Below are 19,906 nucleotides of genomic sequence, written 5' to 3' on the forward strand. Positions count from 1 at the left end.
TCTGCTGGGCCATGTTTTCCCTCTGGTGACACTCTGCTGGGCCATGTTTTCCCTCTGGTGACACTCTGCTGGGCCATGTTTTCCCTCTGGTGACGCTCCTTCCCCACGAGTGGCTCCAGCAGGGCGTGGGCAGCTGCCAGGGAGCTGAGCCGGGCTCTGCCCTGGGCTGAGGGCGGCCAGAATGATGGAAGAGGTCTCCATAGTGGTGGCGTACGACGCCCATGTGTTCGGCCAGCTGTGCGACGAGGATCTCCTGGCCAGCCTGGTGGCAGGCAGCAAACCCAAAGCTGGGGTAGGTGTTCCTCCTTTGCCACTTACCCTCAAGGTTAAGTCCTTCCCATGAAGACTTTACTATTTAGTGCCCTTCTTTGTCCTTCAGTTTCTCTATTACTTAGTTTCTGTTTTATTGCCTTTTCAGAAGTTTGCTGTCGTGCATCAACAAAATGAAAAGAATCTGATTCTGAAGAGATTATTAAAATCTCTTTCTGGGCAGCTAAGTTTAGAAGAAGATGATTTGCTCAGTAGGATCATAGTTAAAATAATTGGAAGAATTATTAAGCTAATCCAGCTGCAGACTCTGAGAATGTAAGTTAAGAGGTGGGGTAGATGCTGTTTCTGGGGTGCAGGTACCCTCATCATGAAATCTGAGAGAATCAGTCCCTTCCTTGGGAACGGTGACTTTTACATGTTTTGAAATCAGCATAAATATATGTAAAAATCTTTTAGTTGAATGAAATATGCTATTTCTTTATAAAAAGCGTATCTCTTTCTGTAAGTGACATGTAGAGTGTGGTCATCTCCCTCTGTGGAGATCTCAGTGCTTGGGGGGAGCTGCAGGCTCTGAAATTTGGTGCAAGAGTTCAACTTTGGCCTCAGATCCTACAGCTGACCCCATGTGGGAGCCGGGATGCCTAGAAGCAGTCAGAGGGAGTGTTTTGAAATAAAAATAGATGTATAGGTGTTAAGCTTAATGTGCAAGCAGATGCAATTAATGTTTCAGGCTAAATACAAATTCAGCAGCCCAGAGAAGCGCTCACGTGTGCACATTTGGGGCTGGGTGTCTGTTTGTACCCACTCAGTTCCTCTGCTGGGACAAAGGAAGGTGTTCTCAGAAAAGGAAAATCTTCTTTATTGTGTCTTGTGTAAAGTGTCTCTGTGCTTGTTTCTTGCTCAGGTTTTTGTGCCTCTCCATGCTCAGGAGATCTCAGATTCATGAACTCATTTCCTGCATCTCACATAGAATCATTGAATCTCTGGATGTAAAGCATCTTTTGGCGAGAATGTTCAAGGTCTATTACAAAAGCTAGATAACAAATTTAGAAATTCAGTATAGACAAAACCATGCTCTAAGATGACGTGGTTCAGAGCTGGGCTCTGAGCAGGCTTTGGTTAACAAGCACATCACAAGTCACACGCTTTTTGCTTGCTGGATATTTTTAAATACGTGGTATCCCTTAATTCACTGTGCAGCCACAGCCTTTCCTCTTGCTCTGCCTTAGCTGATGGCTGTGGCTGCATGTGTTACTTCGCCTGGAAGGCCAGAGTAGGATCTCCTTCAGACAGGACCTGGTGTTGCAATAGGATTAACCGGAGCCTGGTACTGGCAGCTCTGGGTGAATGTTTTAGGATGAGTTTCTTTCAGCAAGGGATGATTAACAGAGGGTTTTCCTGGGAGTTTCCTGCCCTGGACTGCCAGGGTGTTCTACAGCTGGCACTTGCAGTTGTTGAGCTAAAATCCCTGTGGTGAGACCTTTCATGGTGGCTTACTGTGGCAAGCACATTTCTCTCCCTCTCTCAGGATTTTTCATAGAGGTTCACAGAGAGAAATGAAAGAGAAAACAATTTCTATTTCTGCTCCTTGTTTTTCCTATGTGGAATGTGTTTGGAGAATTGTTTACCTGGGGTGATTGCTTGATTGGATTCTGGTGAGAATTGTTTGAGCCTGGTGCCAATTCAACCCACCTGGGACTGGACTTGAGAGAGGGTCACGAGTTGTGTTAGTCAGAGAAAGTAGTATGTAGTTTTAGTATCTTCCTTTTTATATAGTATATAAAATAATATATATATTTATAATTAAAAAGCTATTTCAAATGTTGATATAGTATATAAAAAGAAAGCATATTATATATATATATATATATATATATATATGTATGTTGATATATTAATTTCTTCACAGAAAGCATCTTTGTATTCATTAGCATCTCTGGGAATCTCCTCCAAGATAGATTTCCAGAACTTTGTTCTAAAGCACTAACTGGTGTTAAAGCTGTGACAGAAGAAAATTTAAAACCACAAAATATTCCATTTCAGATATTTCTGTTAACCTCATCTAGAACTCTGCATATTCACCTATAAACCTAAGGTATGCTGTATAGCAAGAACTGTAACTTAAAGTCTCAGAATAGCAGGTGGGATTTCTAAGTAAGGAAATCAGTTTTCCTTAGTAAGATTTCCTAAGTAAGGAAACACTGCTTGTAAATATTTTTTGGCCCATAGATACCTGTGACTTACATACATACAGGATTTCCCTGAGTCTTGAAGTTAATGGAAGTGTTTGCTGATCTGCAGGCTTGAGGTTCTAACAAAGTGCATCTACAGGGGACAAACAACTAGAAAGGAAATAGGGCTTTATGAGCTCTTATAAAAAGGAAGTATTTTAGCATAGTTATAATAAAGAAATCATTCAGCCTTCTGAATTGAGTCAGACATCATCATTTCTTCCCATTGGGTTTGCCTGCATTTACAATAGCTTACCTTGCAATTTAAACTTTGGGAAGTGCTGCCGTGATGGGCTCAGCCTTGGCCTCGGCAGGTCTGGGCAGCAGCAGAGCACCAGTAATGGGAACTGTGCTGTGGAGCAGCTCTGAGTGAGCAGGAGAAACAGGAACTGATGTGAAAGCACCACATCACCTCTCCAGATGACTTCTGCCACTCTGAAAATGAGATGAAAAACATTTCTCTATGAAGTAATTACTTGTCTCCTAGTAAAGAGAGAACAACCGTGGGAGGAAAAGTATCATTATTACTTTTGTTTAGAAGATCTGACTAATTGACTTTACTGTAAGGGTTTGTTCTGATCAACAGGTTTTTAGTTGTTTTTGGTTTTTTTTTTTCCTGCAATCAAAGAGTATTAAGACATTTGTGTATTAATGTGGGACTTTGAGCAGCCTGGTCTAGTGGAAGGTGTCCCTGCCACAGCAAAGGATTGGAACAAGATGGTCTTTAAGGTTCTTCTCACCCAAACCATTCTAGGATTCCATGTTTCATTGCATTATGTACTGGTAAAGAAATTAAAAAATACATTTTTTGTTGGGTTTACACAGGAAACACCTAACTGTTTTTTAAACTGGTTTTTGATGGTACAAACAACCTGCAGAGATTTTAAATTACACTCTCTTCAGAATTATGATGAGACTAGGCAATGCATGGGAGTCTGCACTCTCTGATGGCTCAGAAAGTTTCTTTTGGTTCTCTGCTGCTACATTTAACTGTGGGACAAGCTGGCAGTCGGGATAAGTTGGGGCAAATTGTGTTGGCTCTCTCATGATCACTTCACCATCTTGCACAAAGGTGTGTTCTGTACACAAAGGGATTTTCTGCAGGAAGTGGACATTTTGTTTATTTTAAGAGTTCATATTAATAGCACAGCTATGTTGCAATCCGGGATTCATCTGCTGGGTTTGCAAAATGCAGTTTCAGTTATTTTGAAAATCTTTCCTATTACATGCTCAGGCTGCAGAGAATAGCTTAAGAAACAAAGTTCTGTAAAGACTTCCATTCTGTGGCTGGGAGTTGGAAGGTTTCTGGCATTACAAGTAACTCATTGTAGTTCCTTTGTGCTGTGCAATGGGCTGGGGTGGTGCACAGGAGTCTCTCCTGCACAGAGAGCCACATGTCATGACGTGAGGTGACAAAGGGTTAATGCTGGAACAAAACCAGGCCAGGTGAGAGCTGTGCACATTCCCTGTGCTTTAGGCCAGCCCTGTGTGACCTTCTGACACAGCCAGTGCCATACAGGCATGAGCCTGGGCACAGTCAGAATGATCTGCTGTTAGCCACCATCACCTGTATCCATCTGAATTATCTGTGGCCATCCCTTCTGGCTGTATTTTTCACTGGAAAGCATAGCAGTATTTTTTTTATGTTGTTCTGATGCTCTTAAACAATTGAACGGGATGTGGATGATCTGAGATAAGGTTTTGTTAAATATCTTTCAAAGCTACACTGTGTAATAGCAATCTCCCAACATATATTATAATAAAATTAGTCATATTGCAGTGTCACCATGAAATGCAGTTGTTCTGCTGTGAGGTCTTGCTTTCAGAATTTCAACTGCATCTGAAACTACTTTGCACAGACAGGGAGAGCAGAATATATCAGGGGGCTGCTATGTAGTTTGTGCAAGAATTGAGCAGCTTTGCTGTGGGGAATTCCAATTCTCAGTTTATCTGCAGAAAACTTGGACTCAAGGGGTTATAAAAATGCTATTCTAAGTGGTATAATCCTCTTAATCCAGAGCTGAAGGACGTTCTTGTGGAAAGCTTCATTGTATTTCCATTTTCCTGCCTGCCTTGCTGTGTTTAGCTCTCTCTTCAGGGGAATTATTAGCCATTTCATGGAAAGAATTTGTGGTTGCACACTGGCAGACCCTGCCATAAGGAATTTTAAGCTCTCAGCTTCTCGTCAAAGCTGAACTGAGGAGGGTTAGAGTGGGTGGGTGAACAGCAAAGCAGGTGAAAGACTTGGGAGGCCTGGGAAAAGTGCAGTACATAGTCATCCATGGGTTGAAGTCTGACATTTTTGGGTGTTGACAGGGGGGCTGTGTTTAACATCTTCAGGCCAAGACAGCAGAAGAGGATGCACCCTGTTTTACAGCGGGCAGAAACTGGAGGGTAGGTGCTGGGCTGCGAGGAGCTTGCTGAGGTTCAACAAGTGCAAAAGCAAATGCAGAATCCTGGGTAGGATAAACTCCATCACCTCTGCAGGATGGGGACTGAATCTGTGGACAATGAGTGCAGGCTGGGAGCTGTGGTGGGTAACCTGTGCCCTGCAGTGCCCAAGGCTGGATGTTCACAGGCTGGAGCGAGTGGAGGGGAAGGCTGATGGGAAGGCAGGTCCGACTGCACGGTGAAGGATGGGAGAATTGGAGCATCTTAGCCTGAGGAGGAGAAAGCTCAGGAGGGATCTAATTGCAGTCTCTGGCCACCTAAAAGAAGTTCATAGAAAGCAGAGAGCCAAACTCCGGGGCACACAGTAACAGGACATTACATTATGACAAATGGTTGAAATTTGCAGCGGAGGCAGTTCTGGCTCAGCACAAGGAAAAGCAGTTCTGTCCAGGGAGACCCTGGCATCTCCATCCTTGGAGGCCTTCAGGAGCAGCTTGCAGCATGCTCTGGCTTTGAACCTGCCCCTGCCTGAGCAGGAGCTTGGTCCGTGTGCCCCATGGAGCCCTTCCAATCTCTGTTTTTCCTTGAATCTCTAATTCTGCCTGCGTGGAGTCTTGCAGGACAGAGTCCCTGGCAGCACCTGAGCTTTTGAAGCCCATCTTTCCTTGGCATCCTGAGGCTGGAGCTGCTGCCAGAGGAGGAAGGAAGTTTGGATGGTCACTGTTATGGCAGCTGGCTCTTTCCACGGATCCAATCCTCATCTGAGCCCTTTCCTTTCCAGCACAAGCAGGGTCCCTGCTTTCAGGGTGTCTCAAGGAGCTGTCCCCACCTCAGTCCCTCCCTCCTCTGTGGGCAGGAGCTGCCAGATTCTGTCCCAATTCTCTTGCCTCGTCTTTGGAGCAGCTCCCTGCTGCTGAGGAGTTTGAGCTCTCACTGTGAGGCATTTACACTCTGCCTGAACAGTTCAGGGGCTCTGCTCTACATCCCCTTCAGTGTTTTCCCCAAGTGCATCTCCCAGGACAAGATGCAGTGTTGGTCTCAGTGACAATCCAGGGTTGACCTTCCCTGGTCAGCTTCCTTTCCCCTATCCTTGTGCGTCCCAGGGCTCACATCAACCTTCTCTGCTGCAGCTTGGCTCTGACAGTAGAGTTACATTTCTGGCAGTAAGGTGGTCTTTCATTTCCTCCCTTCTCTGTAGCAGTGTTTATTCCCATTCCCACACTGCTCTCTGTCCTCCTGAGCACTGCCAAGACAGCTGCTCGTAGGGCCAAACTATCAGTATTGATGCAATGAACATTTTCAAAAACAGTTAAAGTGAAATATTTCTGCAGGTTTATTCTGGTCAGCTTGCCACCCAGCAGTGAGGCCAGAGGGAGAGGGCTGTGGAAGAAGATCTAGGTCTTGCCCAGCTGATGGCAAGCTGCCTTCCCAGCATGTGCCTCTCATTACCCTGCCGGAGCTTACCTCTGGGTCAGGGGTGGCTCTGGGTGGTGGAAAAATCTCTCCTCCAACCCATGCTTCCAAAGAAAGGCTCAGTATTCTTCTGTTGTTTGGTCTCAAGGCAGTTTATTGCAAGTTACCTAAAAGATTTTCTCCTCGGGCTGCTGTGGTTTGCTCACAGCTCAGGCAGAGGCACACACACACCCTGACATCCTCTCTGACCCCGACTGCTTCTTCTCTCCCTGCCCAGGGCTGCTGCTGTCTTTTATATGGGACATTACGTGTGACATGGTTACAGTTTGTTCCCAATGCCTATTACCTATATTAAATGGGGATTTTCTGTCTTTTATATGGTACATTACATGTTACATGGTTACAGTTTGTCCCCAATGCCTATTACCTATATTAAATGGTGCTTTTCTACTCTAAACCAATCTCTGAGTGCCAACATCACCAAGAACACGGAGGTAAGGAAGAAGAAAGAGGGAGGACAAGGCAGGCCCAAATCCCTCCATCTTAAAACCTCTGACCCCCATGTACAAAACTAAAACCCCCCTGTACAAGTATTAAAATCCCCCTGTACAGGACTCAAAAATTCTTCCCTCTACTTTGTGACTACTTCTACTCTAATATCTTCTTGTTCTTCCTGCAAGGTTGGTAAATCATTCCATGGCTCAAACCCAAAATCACAGCTGTTTCCAGCTGCCTGCCAGGATCTCAAATGCTTCTGACCTGGGCCCGGAACATCCAAAAATGTCTGAGGGACATTTTGAGTTCCGACATTACCCCATCCTCTGTCCTTCCCATCTCCTCATGGGGTTCCAGCTCCAAGCTGTAGCCAAGTCCCGTGGCCATGTGGTCTGGAGTCAGCAAAGGGGTGTGCTTCAGTAGAGGAAGCTGCTTCCAGGAATTCAAATGTAGGTGTACAATTTCTAGTTCTTCTTCTGCACTGTTCTTTTTTCCTGTGTGTCGTTTGCAAATTCTGTTAGTTGGATTGTATCTTTCATTTGCAGGCCGCTGATTGCCACTGCCTGAATGCTGGAAAAGAATGGAGGCTCGGACAACTATTCATTATGAATTGGAACCAGAGCTCAATTTATTTGTTTTCAGCTTCAACTTTTATACAGTTTCTACCCTCAGCCCCAAGCGATAAGCATTGTTCTTATTGGTTTCTTGCCTTGTGGTTCCATCATAAGCATGCAGTGATTGGTTACATACCTTAAAACTAAATATATCATATAGTTTCCTGATAACCTCATCTCCAGATGTCCACAGCCTTTGTTCTTAACCAGGAAGTAAATCCTTTAAGACTGTTTACTGTCTAGCTCTCACACCAAGGACAGACTAATCTTAACTCTTTGTTTCAGGGAAATCGTCTATAGGTGGGCTGAAGAGTAATAGCCCCCAACAGCTGATGTAGTGTTTGATAGCACTGGATCTTTGATGAGGCCCACAATGTCATTGACCAAAAATGAAAGATGTCACTGCATAATGATTCCCTTTCACAATGGCTTTTTGACCCATATCCTGCATTTTTAATTCATGCTTTATGGTTGGATACTCCTTGGAGGGCCTGGGTTTTAAGAAAATAAATCCCTCATGTGGTAGTGAAGTGCTGGAGAAGACTCTTACGACTGTGAAGTTACTTTTATCAGAGTTGGAGGTTAGGATTTTTCCTTTTTTTTTTCCTTTCTCTCAGGGAATTTTCTCTCATTTCTTACCTAAGAGATGATACTTAGATATTTAGAGAGACAAAAGATGTGGCTGGGAGGAGGAGGAGGAAGGAGGGTGCAGTTTGCTACTGGCTGTGAGCTGGGGGCTTTGGGGAGTGCAGAGGTGCCCTGAGACCTTGGCTGGGGGTGAGGGGCTCAGCTCTGAGCTCTCTCTCACTCTCAGGACCAGAGTGGGACCGGTGTGTCAGGATTAATGCTGCCCACAGGATTCGCTGCCACTGCCGAGTGCTTCTGTTCTTCACTGTGTGAGAAGCGACGCTCACTTTTAAAAATTTCAAGGGTTTATGAAAAACCTTAACAAAACACAACAAAGAAGTGAATAAGGAAAAAGGACAGAATAAGGAAAAAGGACAGCGTGCACTGGGAATAGGTGACCCGGCAGCCACGAGCTTGTTCTGCCTTTTATACCCTGGGTTATTTCAGCCCTGCCGTTTTCTGAGCTGCTTTGGGTTTTTTGCTACACCTTTACCTGACACCCCTTGCCTGCCTGGACACCCTGCAGCTCCTGGCATGGCTCTGGAGATTTTGCTGCGCATTGTTTGTCAGCCCAGGTGTGCCTGCCTCTGTGATTCCAGCCACTGCTCTGAGGTCCCTGCTAGAGCCCATTTCACCATCTGGAGGGGCAGCAGCACCTGCCTGCCATGAGTTTGCCAAGGATGCCTGTTTTCCATCTCTTATGCTGCTGTGCCTGCCATATATATATATTATATATATATAGTCTAGTAAAGAACTCTTATTCCCCTTCCATATCTTTGCCTGAAAGCGTGACATTCACATTCTCTGGACAGAGAGACATAATTATGAGGTACAAACTGATGAATAAATCCTGTGCTGGAAAAACAGCTGCTGCCTATAGGAAGTGTGTTACCCAGAGCAGAGCCTTGGCTTAGATGGCTGGGCAGCATCTCTCTCCCAGTTCCCCATCCTCACCGTGGCTGTGGCATGCACAAGGAGTTCCATTTAGCTCTGCAGCCCTCAGCTGTGCAGAAGGAAGCACTTGTGTCTGGGGGAGCTGTGAGACATCAGCTGCAAGTGCAGAAAATAATCAGCCATTTCCAAGCACTGCTTTCCAGCCACTCAGCGTGCCTCTTCTTTACTAAAACAAAGAGAATGGAAGTGGATCATAAACCTTCCATGTGTCAAAGTGAAAATGAGTTTTTGATGGCAGAAAGACATTTTGAGATTCTGAAAAGCATCTGCCACAGGCAAAACATCCTTTCCTTGGTCCTTTTTCATAGATGCTGGTTCCCCTGCAGCCTCTCAAACACAAGCACTGTGGTCACTGTGAAAGTACACATTGGGGTTTAGAGTTACAATCCAGGGAATCCAAATTCCATTCTCTTTTCCTGTGTTGCTGCAGGACTGCTGCACAATGGGGCTTATTGAACATCTCTCTGTCTCAGCTTACTCTTAGTTAAATGTTTTGCTAACTGAGCCTAACTAAGCAGATCTTTAAACAGCAGGGCTGCAGAAGAATAATGGGCTATAGCTGGTTCAGTGGATTTTCATGAAGGGAAATACATTAGGGAGATTAAAATCTGACTAAAGGATCTGGTGTTGGAAATGATCCAGCATCACTGACTCTGCTGCTGCTGGCTTGGATCACAGTAAATTGTGCAGGTGCTCTGTAGATTTTGCAGCCTGCCTTTCTCATCTCTATAAATTCCTTTGAATGTGCCATTGCAATTGTGACATTTTGATAATGGACTAATGCAGAGAAATTAAGCAAAATTCACAGCATGCTGGTTTCCTTTGCCTTCAGGTGGCTTTCAGGTTGGCTTTCTGTAATCCTGAAGACTCTTCAGGAATTCTTAAACGTACAGAGTTGGCAAGGAGGTGACTTGGAGCAAGAAGAATAATCTCTGCATGGAAGGGATACTCAGGTGTGCTGGGGTGGAGCTGTTTTGCTGATACAAAAAGAGCATTTCTCTCAGTTCTGTTTCCAAACACGAGGTGGAGAGATGCTGCTGTGCAGCAGATGCTCAGGCATGCATTTAGCAGGACATCTCTCCAAGGAATTTCAGGGAACAACTCCTTCCTTGCGGCTTAAATGGTAAAATAGCATCTGACAGCTGGGGCTTTTATTGTGCCCCAAAAACCAGGGATCAGATGGTGCTGAATGAGCTTTACAGTGTGGGGTTGAATGCAGGATGTGTGGGATGAATGGGATACTGTAGCATGGTGAAAACACTGGAGGAGGGCTCCTGCAAGGCTTTCAGACTGGTGGTAAAACAGCCTGTTGCCAGTGAGCCCTTCCCTTTGTGGTGTTGGGAATTCTTCAAGCTGTGCTCCAGCCTGGAATTTCTTTTTAGGCAGCTGATGTCAATCCTACATTAATTTTTACAAATGGATGTTGTAGGTTTTCTGTGCAGAATACCCATCCCAAAAAGAGTTATGTGAGAAATTACAATTTTCCCTTTCAGATTTCATGCTTGTGGCTAAGATCTCATTGGAGGCACGGTTGTTCAGATTATACTGCATAATAGCTAAGTACAATATCCCATTCACCCCCTTTAAAGTCCAATCCAGGAGAAAGTCTGTTGTGTCAGCATAGAACTGTGGGGTTTGGTCTTTCTTTTTCATTACTGCCTCCTCCCAGGAGAAAAACAAATGGCTTTATCTACTTCTGAGCCTTATTCCTAGACAGATATGGCAGGATATTCTGCATTGCTTTTGGCCAGCCAGTTGTCCATAGTTATGACTGCACAGACAAGTAGCACCAAGTCAGTTTTTTAAATCTAATTTTGTTACACTGCAACCTTCATTTGGCTTAATAAAGTACTTAAGTAGAGCTGTTTTCCTTAAAAAAGAGCTGCTTCCTTCCTGGAATTTGATGTAGTTGTATTTCAAATGTAAAGTATTAAGTGGAACAAAATGGCACAATTTTGAGTGTGAACTAAGATGCTGTGTGTGATTGGAAATATTTTATTGCTAATCTGCTGAGCTCCTGTTCAAAGCTCACAGTCTTCACCCAACACTCACAGAACCAAGCCTCATTGTGCAAGTTCTTCTGATACTGTTTTAAATCATAAGGTGAAGAAAATGAAGTACACACAAGTGGAACTGCCATCTCCTCAGGAGAGGCACTCATGCTGTGGTTTTGTGAGAGCCTTTTTCACCTGGTACTTGTGAGCAGGGGCTGAGCTGGCCCCAGCAGGGGAAGAGCCTGGGCTTGTGCTGGGCATCACAGCAGGGCAGGTGTGTGGGGATGGACAGAAGAGAAGCTGGGCTGCACCAGTGTCTGTGTCACTGTCTGTGCTCCCCTTCGCAGGGGTGCAGGACCCCACCTCAGCTTGGAATTACCAAGCAACCAGTGAAGCACAAAATTATGTCACTTGCTTCAAAGAATGAGAAAGGGAGCACTGCACGCTTTCTTAATTGGCTTTTCTTTCTTTTTTATTTCTTTTCTTTCACATTGAGACGAGAACTAGAGAGGACAAAGTGTTAAGGGTGAGGAGATTAGAAAATACTGGCTACATTTTTAGTGTGGTGGGACAATGTATTTTTGTAGTGTTAATGCAGTGCTAGATAGAGAAAGGAAGTGGGGAGCTGGGAAAGGATCCCCTCCTTAGCTTGGCATTGTGGTGGTGCTGGAAATCAGAAATCAAGTAATAGGATTTCACTGTCTGGATCATCCTCTGGCTGTCTGCAGTATGTTCAGGAAATCACTTCCCATCTCTGCTTCCATTTCCTTGGCTGTCAAATGAACACAGCGATAGTTGCCTCCTCTGAGTGCTCTGGCTGCATTAGAGCAATAAAACATTGGGGAGGAAGGAGTCAGAGGTGTGATTTATGAATCCAGCAAGGTCAGGCTGAGCTGCCTGTGAACAGCTGAAGAAATCACAGAATGAGGGGAGAGTTTCCTGAAGCTGAGCAGATGCTGGTGTCCATGCCCAGGACTGCCCAAGGAACTGAAGCAAATCTCTTCAGCTCTGTCTGAACAGGGGCAGCTAAAAACAAAGTGGTTTTCTTTCTCTTCCATGATGCTTCCTTCAAGCATTTGGTGCCATTGGGTTTTTTTCAGAAAGAGGTTTTGCTTGTTTAGTTCTTCTGTGTGGATGTTTTATTAAGATGCTCTGCATGGGTGTTTCCCTACATATAACTACTTATAACATGATTTTATACGTGAAGGCAGTAAAGCAAAACAATTCAATGAGATAAGATACTGAGATAAACTATGATGAGGAATGTTTATACACCATAAGAGTCTCCTAAATTTGATAACCATCAGTTCAAGCCAATATACCCCATGGTGCTAAAGGAAGAAAAAAGGAATCGATATTGCAGAAGCTTTTACAGAGAATTTATGAGCACTTTGTTCAGGATCAGTGTGTGAAGACTGAAGCATGGCTAGCACTATGCACTTACTTATGGAAATGCTTACTGAGAAATCCCTTGTTGAATTCACACATTGTTTCAGGAAATTAAATTGGGAAATATGGAAATGGGCTTTTAAATTTTTCTTTCCATCTATTAGTGTATACTCAGAAGAAGAAAGTGCTGTAATAAATTATCAAACTCCTTTGAGAAATGTGGCTAAATAGACAGTAGCAGTGAAGTGTAGACCCTGCCAAAGTTCTTGGGCATACTTGCTCCAGTTTCTATGTTACAGAATAAGTGTGTTAGTATGGACTAGTTTCTGGTAGGAGTTCCCCTTAAGATAGATTTTCCCTGTATTTAGGTACTTCCCAGTCAAGACAAGATTTGTAGCATAAATAGATACCAACATGCAGCAGTCACTATCATCTTTCAGAGAGCTGGAAGCTGTTTCCTGTGTCAAGCCTGATGCATGCCCGATCTGATGCTTGTTTCAGGTATTATTTACTGCCAGCATTCCTAAGAAAGTGTTGCTGTGCTGTTTCCTTGCTGGAGAGGCCATCCCTCAGCCCAGGCCATGGCCGTGGATGGCTCCTGTGGTGCTGAACGAGGGCACTGGTGCCTCCAAGGCCCCAGAGGAGCCACACGTGGTCCTGCTCACAGCTGTGAAGTGAAATACAAGCAAGTAAGGAGAGCATATAGATAAGAATGGAGTGAATTATGGAATAAATTAGCAAGGAATTAAGAAATGGTTGATAGTTGTGAGAGGAGGAAGCCCCCAACACCCAGTGCCAGGCTAAGGTGAGCAGCACTGTTCACATAAGAATAGGGGGCTAAAGGGTTGTGACTGTGCAATTTTTACCTCCACTTTCCACCCTTATCTCCCTATTTACACACACAAAATCTATTTACAGACACACACAAACTTACAACACAGATTTACAGACACAAAGTCTATCTTACATCTCTTGTTCCTTCCGATGGCAGGGTTCTCTCTGAAGGTCTCACGTGGCTGTGTGAACAGGACTCCTGTCTGTCTTCCTCTGTAGTGAAACTTAGTCCTCATATGCATTTTAAAGGTTTCAATGAAAAGCATCAAGAATCAGGAAAATCTTTGGGTGAAAAGATCATCATCTAAGTTACAGCTGTGTTGTGCCTTTTTGCCATGCTGCACCACGAAATCTCCCTTGTATTTATCTTTATTTCCTGGTGGTTGCATACTGGAACACAAAACTCCCCAGCAGAACCTGGGAACTGTGTTTGGAGAGTGTCCTTATCACACCCAGCCAGGGAGCCTTGATCTGGTTCTCTAAATGAAAGTCCAGTAACTGTGGAGAAAGGAGGGGGTGGATCAGGCTTTGGACGTGTGATGGGTTTATTTCATTTAAAACACTATCCTGAAATTAATTCTTATGATTATTAAATAGCCTCAGTAGTTTCAGGCTGCAGCCAAGACAAAGCTGGCTGGGTTTGTGTTAGGAGGATTATTCAGCTGAAATTTTTAAAAGCATCTCTCAGTTAGTCACTTCCATTTCATGGTGTTTTGCCCTATTAAGTGTCATCAAAGTGAAATCTTCTTGTATGTTTGCCCTATGTACTTCATGTTTTTATCTTTACTGTTTTCTCTTTGTTTGCTTTAAGGGGGTTGATTTCAGTTTCCATCAGTAATTGTAGGAATAGGTGCTGCTTAATTAATGATTTACAGATCATGGCTTTCATATTTGCTACTTCCACCTTCCTCTGCAGCAGCACTGAGCACTTGGTTCCTTTGGGTGCTGCAGAGCAAAGAGGCTTTGGGCTGAAAACCAGTAAAGAGAAAACAGCTCTAAAACTACACAGAAACTCATATCTCTGCTCACTAGCTGTAGTTTTTGCCCTAAGGCAAGGTGACAGTGGCATGTCCTCACAGCAGGAGGCAGCTGAACATGATCAGGATAGGCAGTAGGAGTATCTGCATGACAGATCAAGGGACAGCCTGTGTTCATTCTCCTGGTGGTGTTAGGGATCTCTCCAGCAGCCAGCAGGTGACCTGAGCAATGCTGTCAGAGCTCTCCAGGGAGAGATGGGAGCACTGCATACCCAACCAAAAGGTGAAGGGAAAGCAGAGGCTCCCCATGCTTTGTTGAAAAGAACACAGGCTCCTTCTGATCAGTGTTTGAAGTGGAATCATTCCCAGGATCAAGCAGCCTGGGTTTTGACCTTTCTGCATGGCTGTTTACCAAATTTGTTTGTGATTTCTCCAAGCCACCTCTCCGCTCGCTTGCACTGCAGCATCTCCATCTGTGCCTAGGAGGGCTCTGATGCCAGACTTCATGAGGGCATTGGTCACAGGCTGTAATTTAGACATTAATACTCTCTCAGCAATAAAACCATTACTTGGATCTCCCCCAGGGAATTGTCTGGTCCTTTTGTATGAGCACTCCTTTGTTCTCATCTCACTTTTAACAGTTGTGTTGCTAAAGCATTGTTTTGGTGAATCATACGTATCAAAATGTGTTTTCCTCTTTCCTGTTCTCCCACTTGTCTGTGCTTTTTTTCTTCTTGTTAATCTTATTTAAATGTCTCCACTTTTGTTTCCCTTTAAATGTCTGAATAATTAGCAGCAGTGGGCACAGAAAGATTTCAGTCGATGTGAGCTGTATTGGTAAGTGTTTGACATGGCTTAATGAGTAGGGGAGGGGGGACAGTGGGGAGAGACTTTATTCAGCAGCAGCTTTCCAGCACTTCCTCAGTTTCCTGTTTGTAGGGAGAGCTTTCAGTCAGCTTTTCCAGCGTTCCTCTCATTTTTAAATGCATGTTTCCCAAATCTGTTCCACAGGTGCCAACAAAAAAGCTGAAGAAATATGAGAGAGAGTACCAAACAATGCGAGAGAGCCAGCTGCAGCAGGAAGATCCTATGGACAGATACAAGGTAGGGAGCTGCTAAATGGGAATTTGGTGAATCCCACGAGGAGTGAGCTGTCTCCAGCAGTTAAGCAGAGGTGTGTGTACCATGCTCACCTCCCTGGGATGTGCCAAGGCAGACCTTAGGGAAGTAAAGGTGATCTCATCCCCTTTCTTAAATAAGCACTTTGAAACTCTAGACTTAGTCTTTTTTTCCAAAAATATTTCAATCACAATTTGTAACTCTACAGACATCTGCAAGTAGCCACATATAATATTTTTCTTCTTTCAGTTTATATGTTTGTAGGTAACTCTCCTGCTGTTGCACTTTTACGGGAGATCTTCATGAGCCGCAGAAACAAAGGGTGATTCAGCTACAGACACAGAAAGGAGAAAATACACATTGTTCTAGTGCAAGCTGTGTGCAGTGGCATCCACAGAGACTTTGGAAGATGAACTCTTCCTTGGCTGATACGATCCTTATTATTCATTCCTGTTTATACCAAGCTTCAGTAATTTTTTGTTAAGATAATACCTATTATGGTAGGACCCAGAGCTCCTCTGGGGTCCTGAGGTACTGCTGCAATAGAGTTAATAGTGATGGATATTCCTCTTTAAAGGAGTAGAGAAATAAGGTTCAGTTTTTAATATGACAGCTTGATAGTTCACTGAAAAAGAACAGTTCTACAATTTCAGGTCAGCTTTGCTTATCTTTACAATGTATTTGCTTTCATTGTCACAGCTGCGTTCTGTTGCCATAGATTTTGTGTGCTGGAGGCTCTGTCTCTGGGCACAGATGTTACTGAGAGTTTGGGAGCCTGTTCTTCCTCACTCTGTTTTGAACAATTCAGTTTGCTCTAGGTGAAGCTGCCAGGGCTGAAGCACTTTACTGCCCACTGCCCAGGATAGCTGGGAACTGACATTTCCTACATATCCTTGTACTGTTTGCCTGCTGTTCTTCATTGTGCCTTATTATGTTAGTGCCATTGTGGTTGTGATGGAGTCTTCCAGGGGTGGGGAGGGGTGAACAATCACACAGAGTGCAACAGGCTTGACATGGCCTGTAAACGTAAGAAAAGTGCACCATGTTCAGAAAACCAGAGTATGGAAATCTGTGGTGAAAGAGTGTGCCTTAATTCATAAATATGACAAAGAAAACTTACAGGTATGAAGTCAAACTGACTTTTTTTTTTTTTTTAAAGCATTTGTCTGTGAAAAAATTATATATTAAGTGTAGGTTTTTTGCTGTCAAAGGGTGGAGATTTTATTGTTTATGAGACTTGGGAGTGCTGTAGCTGCTGTAGAGCCAATAGCAAGTATGACCTATTTGGAAAAAAACACAACTGGCTGCTGATTAACTTTTAAGTGTTTTCCTAGTGGTTCACTTATACTGTGGAATTAAAATAATGCTTAGGAAACAAATAAGGGTTCTTTAAGGCTCGGTGGAAGCATATTAACTAGTTAATCCTGGTCAATGCACAGTGAAGAACATTATCCCAAGCTGCAAATGAGGATATGGGAAGTGACTCTTGGACCACTGTTGATGTGAGTCACTGTCACAGTCAAGATCACAGGCCAGGGTTTTGGCTTGCGCTTCTGAAATTCACTGTGGATTTTTTTATTAAGCTGTATTGGGTCTGATCCTCTTAAGGATGCTGTGAATAGAGAGTCCCTGTAATAGGTTAGTTGCATATTAACTTCAAAGTCTGGACACATTCTTCAGTTGATGGGTGTCATGGAAAAATGCCTGTAAATGTTCTTTGTTCCTTGTCTTGCTTGTTAGGTTTTATTGATATGTGAAGTTGAGGTTGGTAGGAACTGACATTTCAGGAGTGTTTCTAAAGGGCAGCAAGAAAATGTCACTTGTGTGGATCCTCCCAGGCAGCACGTGGAGAGCCAGCCTTGCTTTTTTTGTCCTTTTGGGAGAACTCTGCAGCCTGCATGGTCAGGGATGCATTTCATTTGGGCAGCACCTGTGCAGGGCTTCCAGCAGCCAGGCTTGGCTTGGGAAAGGACCAAAGCTAGCCTTGCCTACAAGCACAGCACTGCTGTCAGCTCCTGCTCTGTGGGCTGTGCCCCACAGCCCTACAACCTTGTCATTTTTACAGTTTCCCTTCCCAAAAGTGAGGTTTTTCCTGCCTAGGAAGGGAATGCTTCTTGGATGGGATCACTGGAATAGAGATCCCTGCAGATTCTTCCTCATATGGGTCGAGAAGGAAAAGAGCTTTAAACCAGTTGATAGATTTTAGCTGTAGTTTTTAGAGTTGTTGCTAACAGCAGAAATTTGTCAGGCCCACAGAGACACAGTGATGCTGTGTGGTGAAGGATGTCTGAGTAAGGCACAGCCCTCAGAGGAAGTGCCTTGATGGCCTCTGAGAGAGAGGGAGATGGGCTGGTTTTGCAGTGTCAGGCCCAGTAACCAGTTGTGTTTGCCTGACTGGTTAAATTCATGTGCTCCCATGAGCTGTGTTAAACACGCACCAGTTCCTGCCCAGCACATATTTCACATGTTGTGATTTGATTTACCAGAAGAGCAGTATTAAAGAGTGCCATTATTTTTGGTGTTTGTTTCATTCTGTACTTACAAGTATTATTTAGGAAAAGGGCAAGTTTTTCTAGACATGTTTTAACTTAATTTTCCATTGCTTAAAAGAAATTACCATATTTTTGTCAGATTTTTAAAAGGTGCGAAAGAGAAATATGTTCTAAATTGTTGTTTGTTACCAAATTTCATTACTTTTAGTTAAATTACAAATTCCCTATAGAAGCTAGGAAGAAAAGTGAGTCATATGTGTAGAAAAAATAGTAATAGATTTCAGGTTGATGTTTTTCTAAATATTATGGAGTTTTATTTCTGTGTTTGAGAATGCCTCATGTAACAAGATTTGGGTTGACTTGATGAGAAAATTCCAGAAGTGAGCCTGGGAACTGATTTAAAATAAAAGGGATATAGTTGTTCCAAGAAGGGCTGGAGTTTTGCAAGCAGATGCTGCTGTTCTGTTCCACCTTTTCCTCTGTTGACTTCCTTGTGCAATGGAGAAGTTGTGTAAATAAATGTGTAATTTGGATATAAGAGCCTTCTCTGTAAGAGCCTTCTCTGTGTTTTGAAGGGGAAGCAAAAATCAATGCACTGGTCATTTTTATTCAGCCATGGCAACTGAATGTTAACCATAATGAGGAAAATCATGATGGCTTTTCTTGTGGGACAGTGTCTGTTGTTTCTTTTAAAATTGTGGTGGGGCACTTTGGGGAATGCTTCTCCAGAGTCAGCAAACAGAAAACACAACTGCCTCCAGGAGCCTCTGTGTTGCTTACCATGAGAGGCTTTCCTGGATTGCTTGCTGTAAAAGCTTCTTGGGTTTCTAGATGGAGGTTCAGAGGATTCTCCTTTGGAGCTTCTCCAATATCAAGAGCCCTTTCCATTGGGTTTATGAAGACCTCAGTTTGCTCACATCCAGAAAGTGGATTTTAATCAGTGTTTTCATTCCATCATTGAGGAGCTGTTCACACTCAAAGGTCTGAGGTTTGGATGTCTTGATTTAACCCAGCCAGCAACTCAGGCAGCTGCTTGCTCACTCCACCACAAGCAGGATGGGAGAGAGAATCCCCAGAGGAATAGTGACAAAACTCGTGGGTTGAGATGAAGACAGTTCAGTAGATAAAGCAAAAGAAGGAACTCAGCCACCCCTTCCCATGGGCAGGTAGTTGTTTAGCCATCTCCAGGAGGGCAGGGCTCCATCACACGTAGCAGTGACTTGAGAAGACAAATGCCATCACTCCAAAGGTCCCCCCTGCTTTCTCCTTCTCCCTGCTTTACATACTCAGCATGATGCCATATGGTCTGGGCTGTCCCTTGGGATCAGCTGTGCCGGCTGTCTCCTCCCAGCTCCCTCACTGGTGAGGAGCTACAAGAAGCAGGAAAGGCTTTGGCTCTGTGCAAGCCCTGCTCAGCAATAACCAAACCACCTCTATCCTATCAACACCTTTTCCAGCACAAACCCAAAAGGTACTAACCACCGTGAAGAAAACTAACCCTGCCCGAGCCAAAGGCAGCACAGGGTGTTGCTGAACAGAAACAGAATTGCTTAACGAGGTTGGTGACTCATTACACCCCACTTGAGTACAGCACAGAGAGGATGCATCATGGTCACTAATCTCCTCAGGAATTGCTCCTTGGTGCAGCCTGGAAGGAGCAGAGGGTGGAGTTCAGCCTTGCAGTCATCCTGAACTGAGGCTTGCCTACAGCTTTCAAGTTTGTCATCTTCTTTCCACCCACTGTGTGATGGAAGCTGGAGCATCTCTCTCTAAAACTCGTAACAAAAAACACAGTGAAGAATAAGCAACCTTTTTGTTTTTTGTATTAGAAATTTATTTATATCCTGTTTTCACTGTCTTTACACCAATGGTTGAAAGCAGTATTTGGTCTGTGACTTTACAGGAGGTAAGTTGATTTGTGTTTGTGTGTATCAGCTTTGTTTGTCCTCTTTGGAAATGCAGTATCCTCCTTTTAAAAGCTAACCTAAGTTCACCAGCCACCTTCAGTAACAAGGAGGAGGAATTTGGGAAAGAGGGATCTGTTACTTTATGACTGTAGAAACCGGGCAATACTGAGGAGAAGGAAATGGTTGTCATAGTAAATTT

General features: G+C 43.9%; 1 protein-coding gene across 3 annotated transcripts in view; it reads left to right on the top strand.

The window, feature by feature from the left end:
• Positions 1 to 19,906, top strand: part of RABGAP1L (RAB GTPase activating protein 1 like) — a 230,906-nt gene that overhangs the window by 197,109 nt on the left and 13,891 nt on the right. For all 3 annotated transcript variants that reach the window (XM_021546018.3, XM_085586651.1, XM_085586650.1), the window contains exon 20: positions 15,201 to 15,293. In XM_021546018.3, coding sequence (XP_021401693.3) covers positions 15,201 to 15,293 — 93 coding nt within the window. The remainder of the gene's footprint in view (positions 1 to 15,200; positions 15,294 to 19,906) is intronic.

Source organism: Lonchura striata, chromosome 8 (assembly GCF_050655825.1).
Source record: "Lonchura striata isolate lonStrDom1 chromosome 8, ASM5065582v1, whole genome shotgun sequence".
Taxonomy (NCBI): Eukaryota; Metazoa; Chordata; class Aves; order Passeriformes; family Estrildidae; genus Lonchura; species Lonchura striata.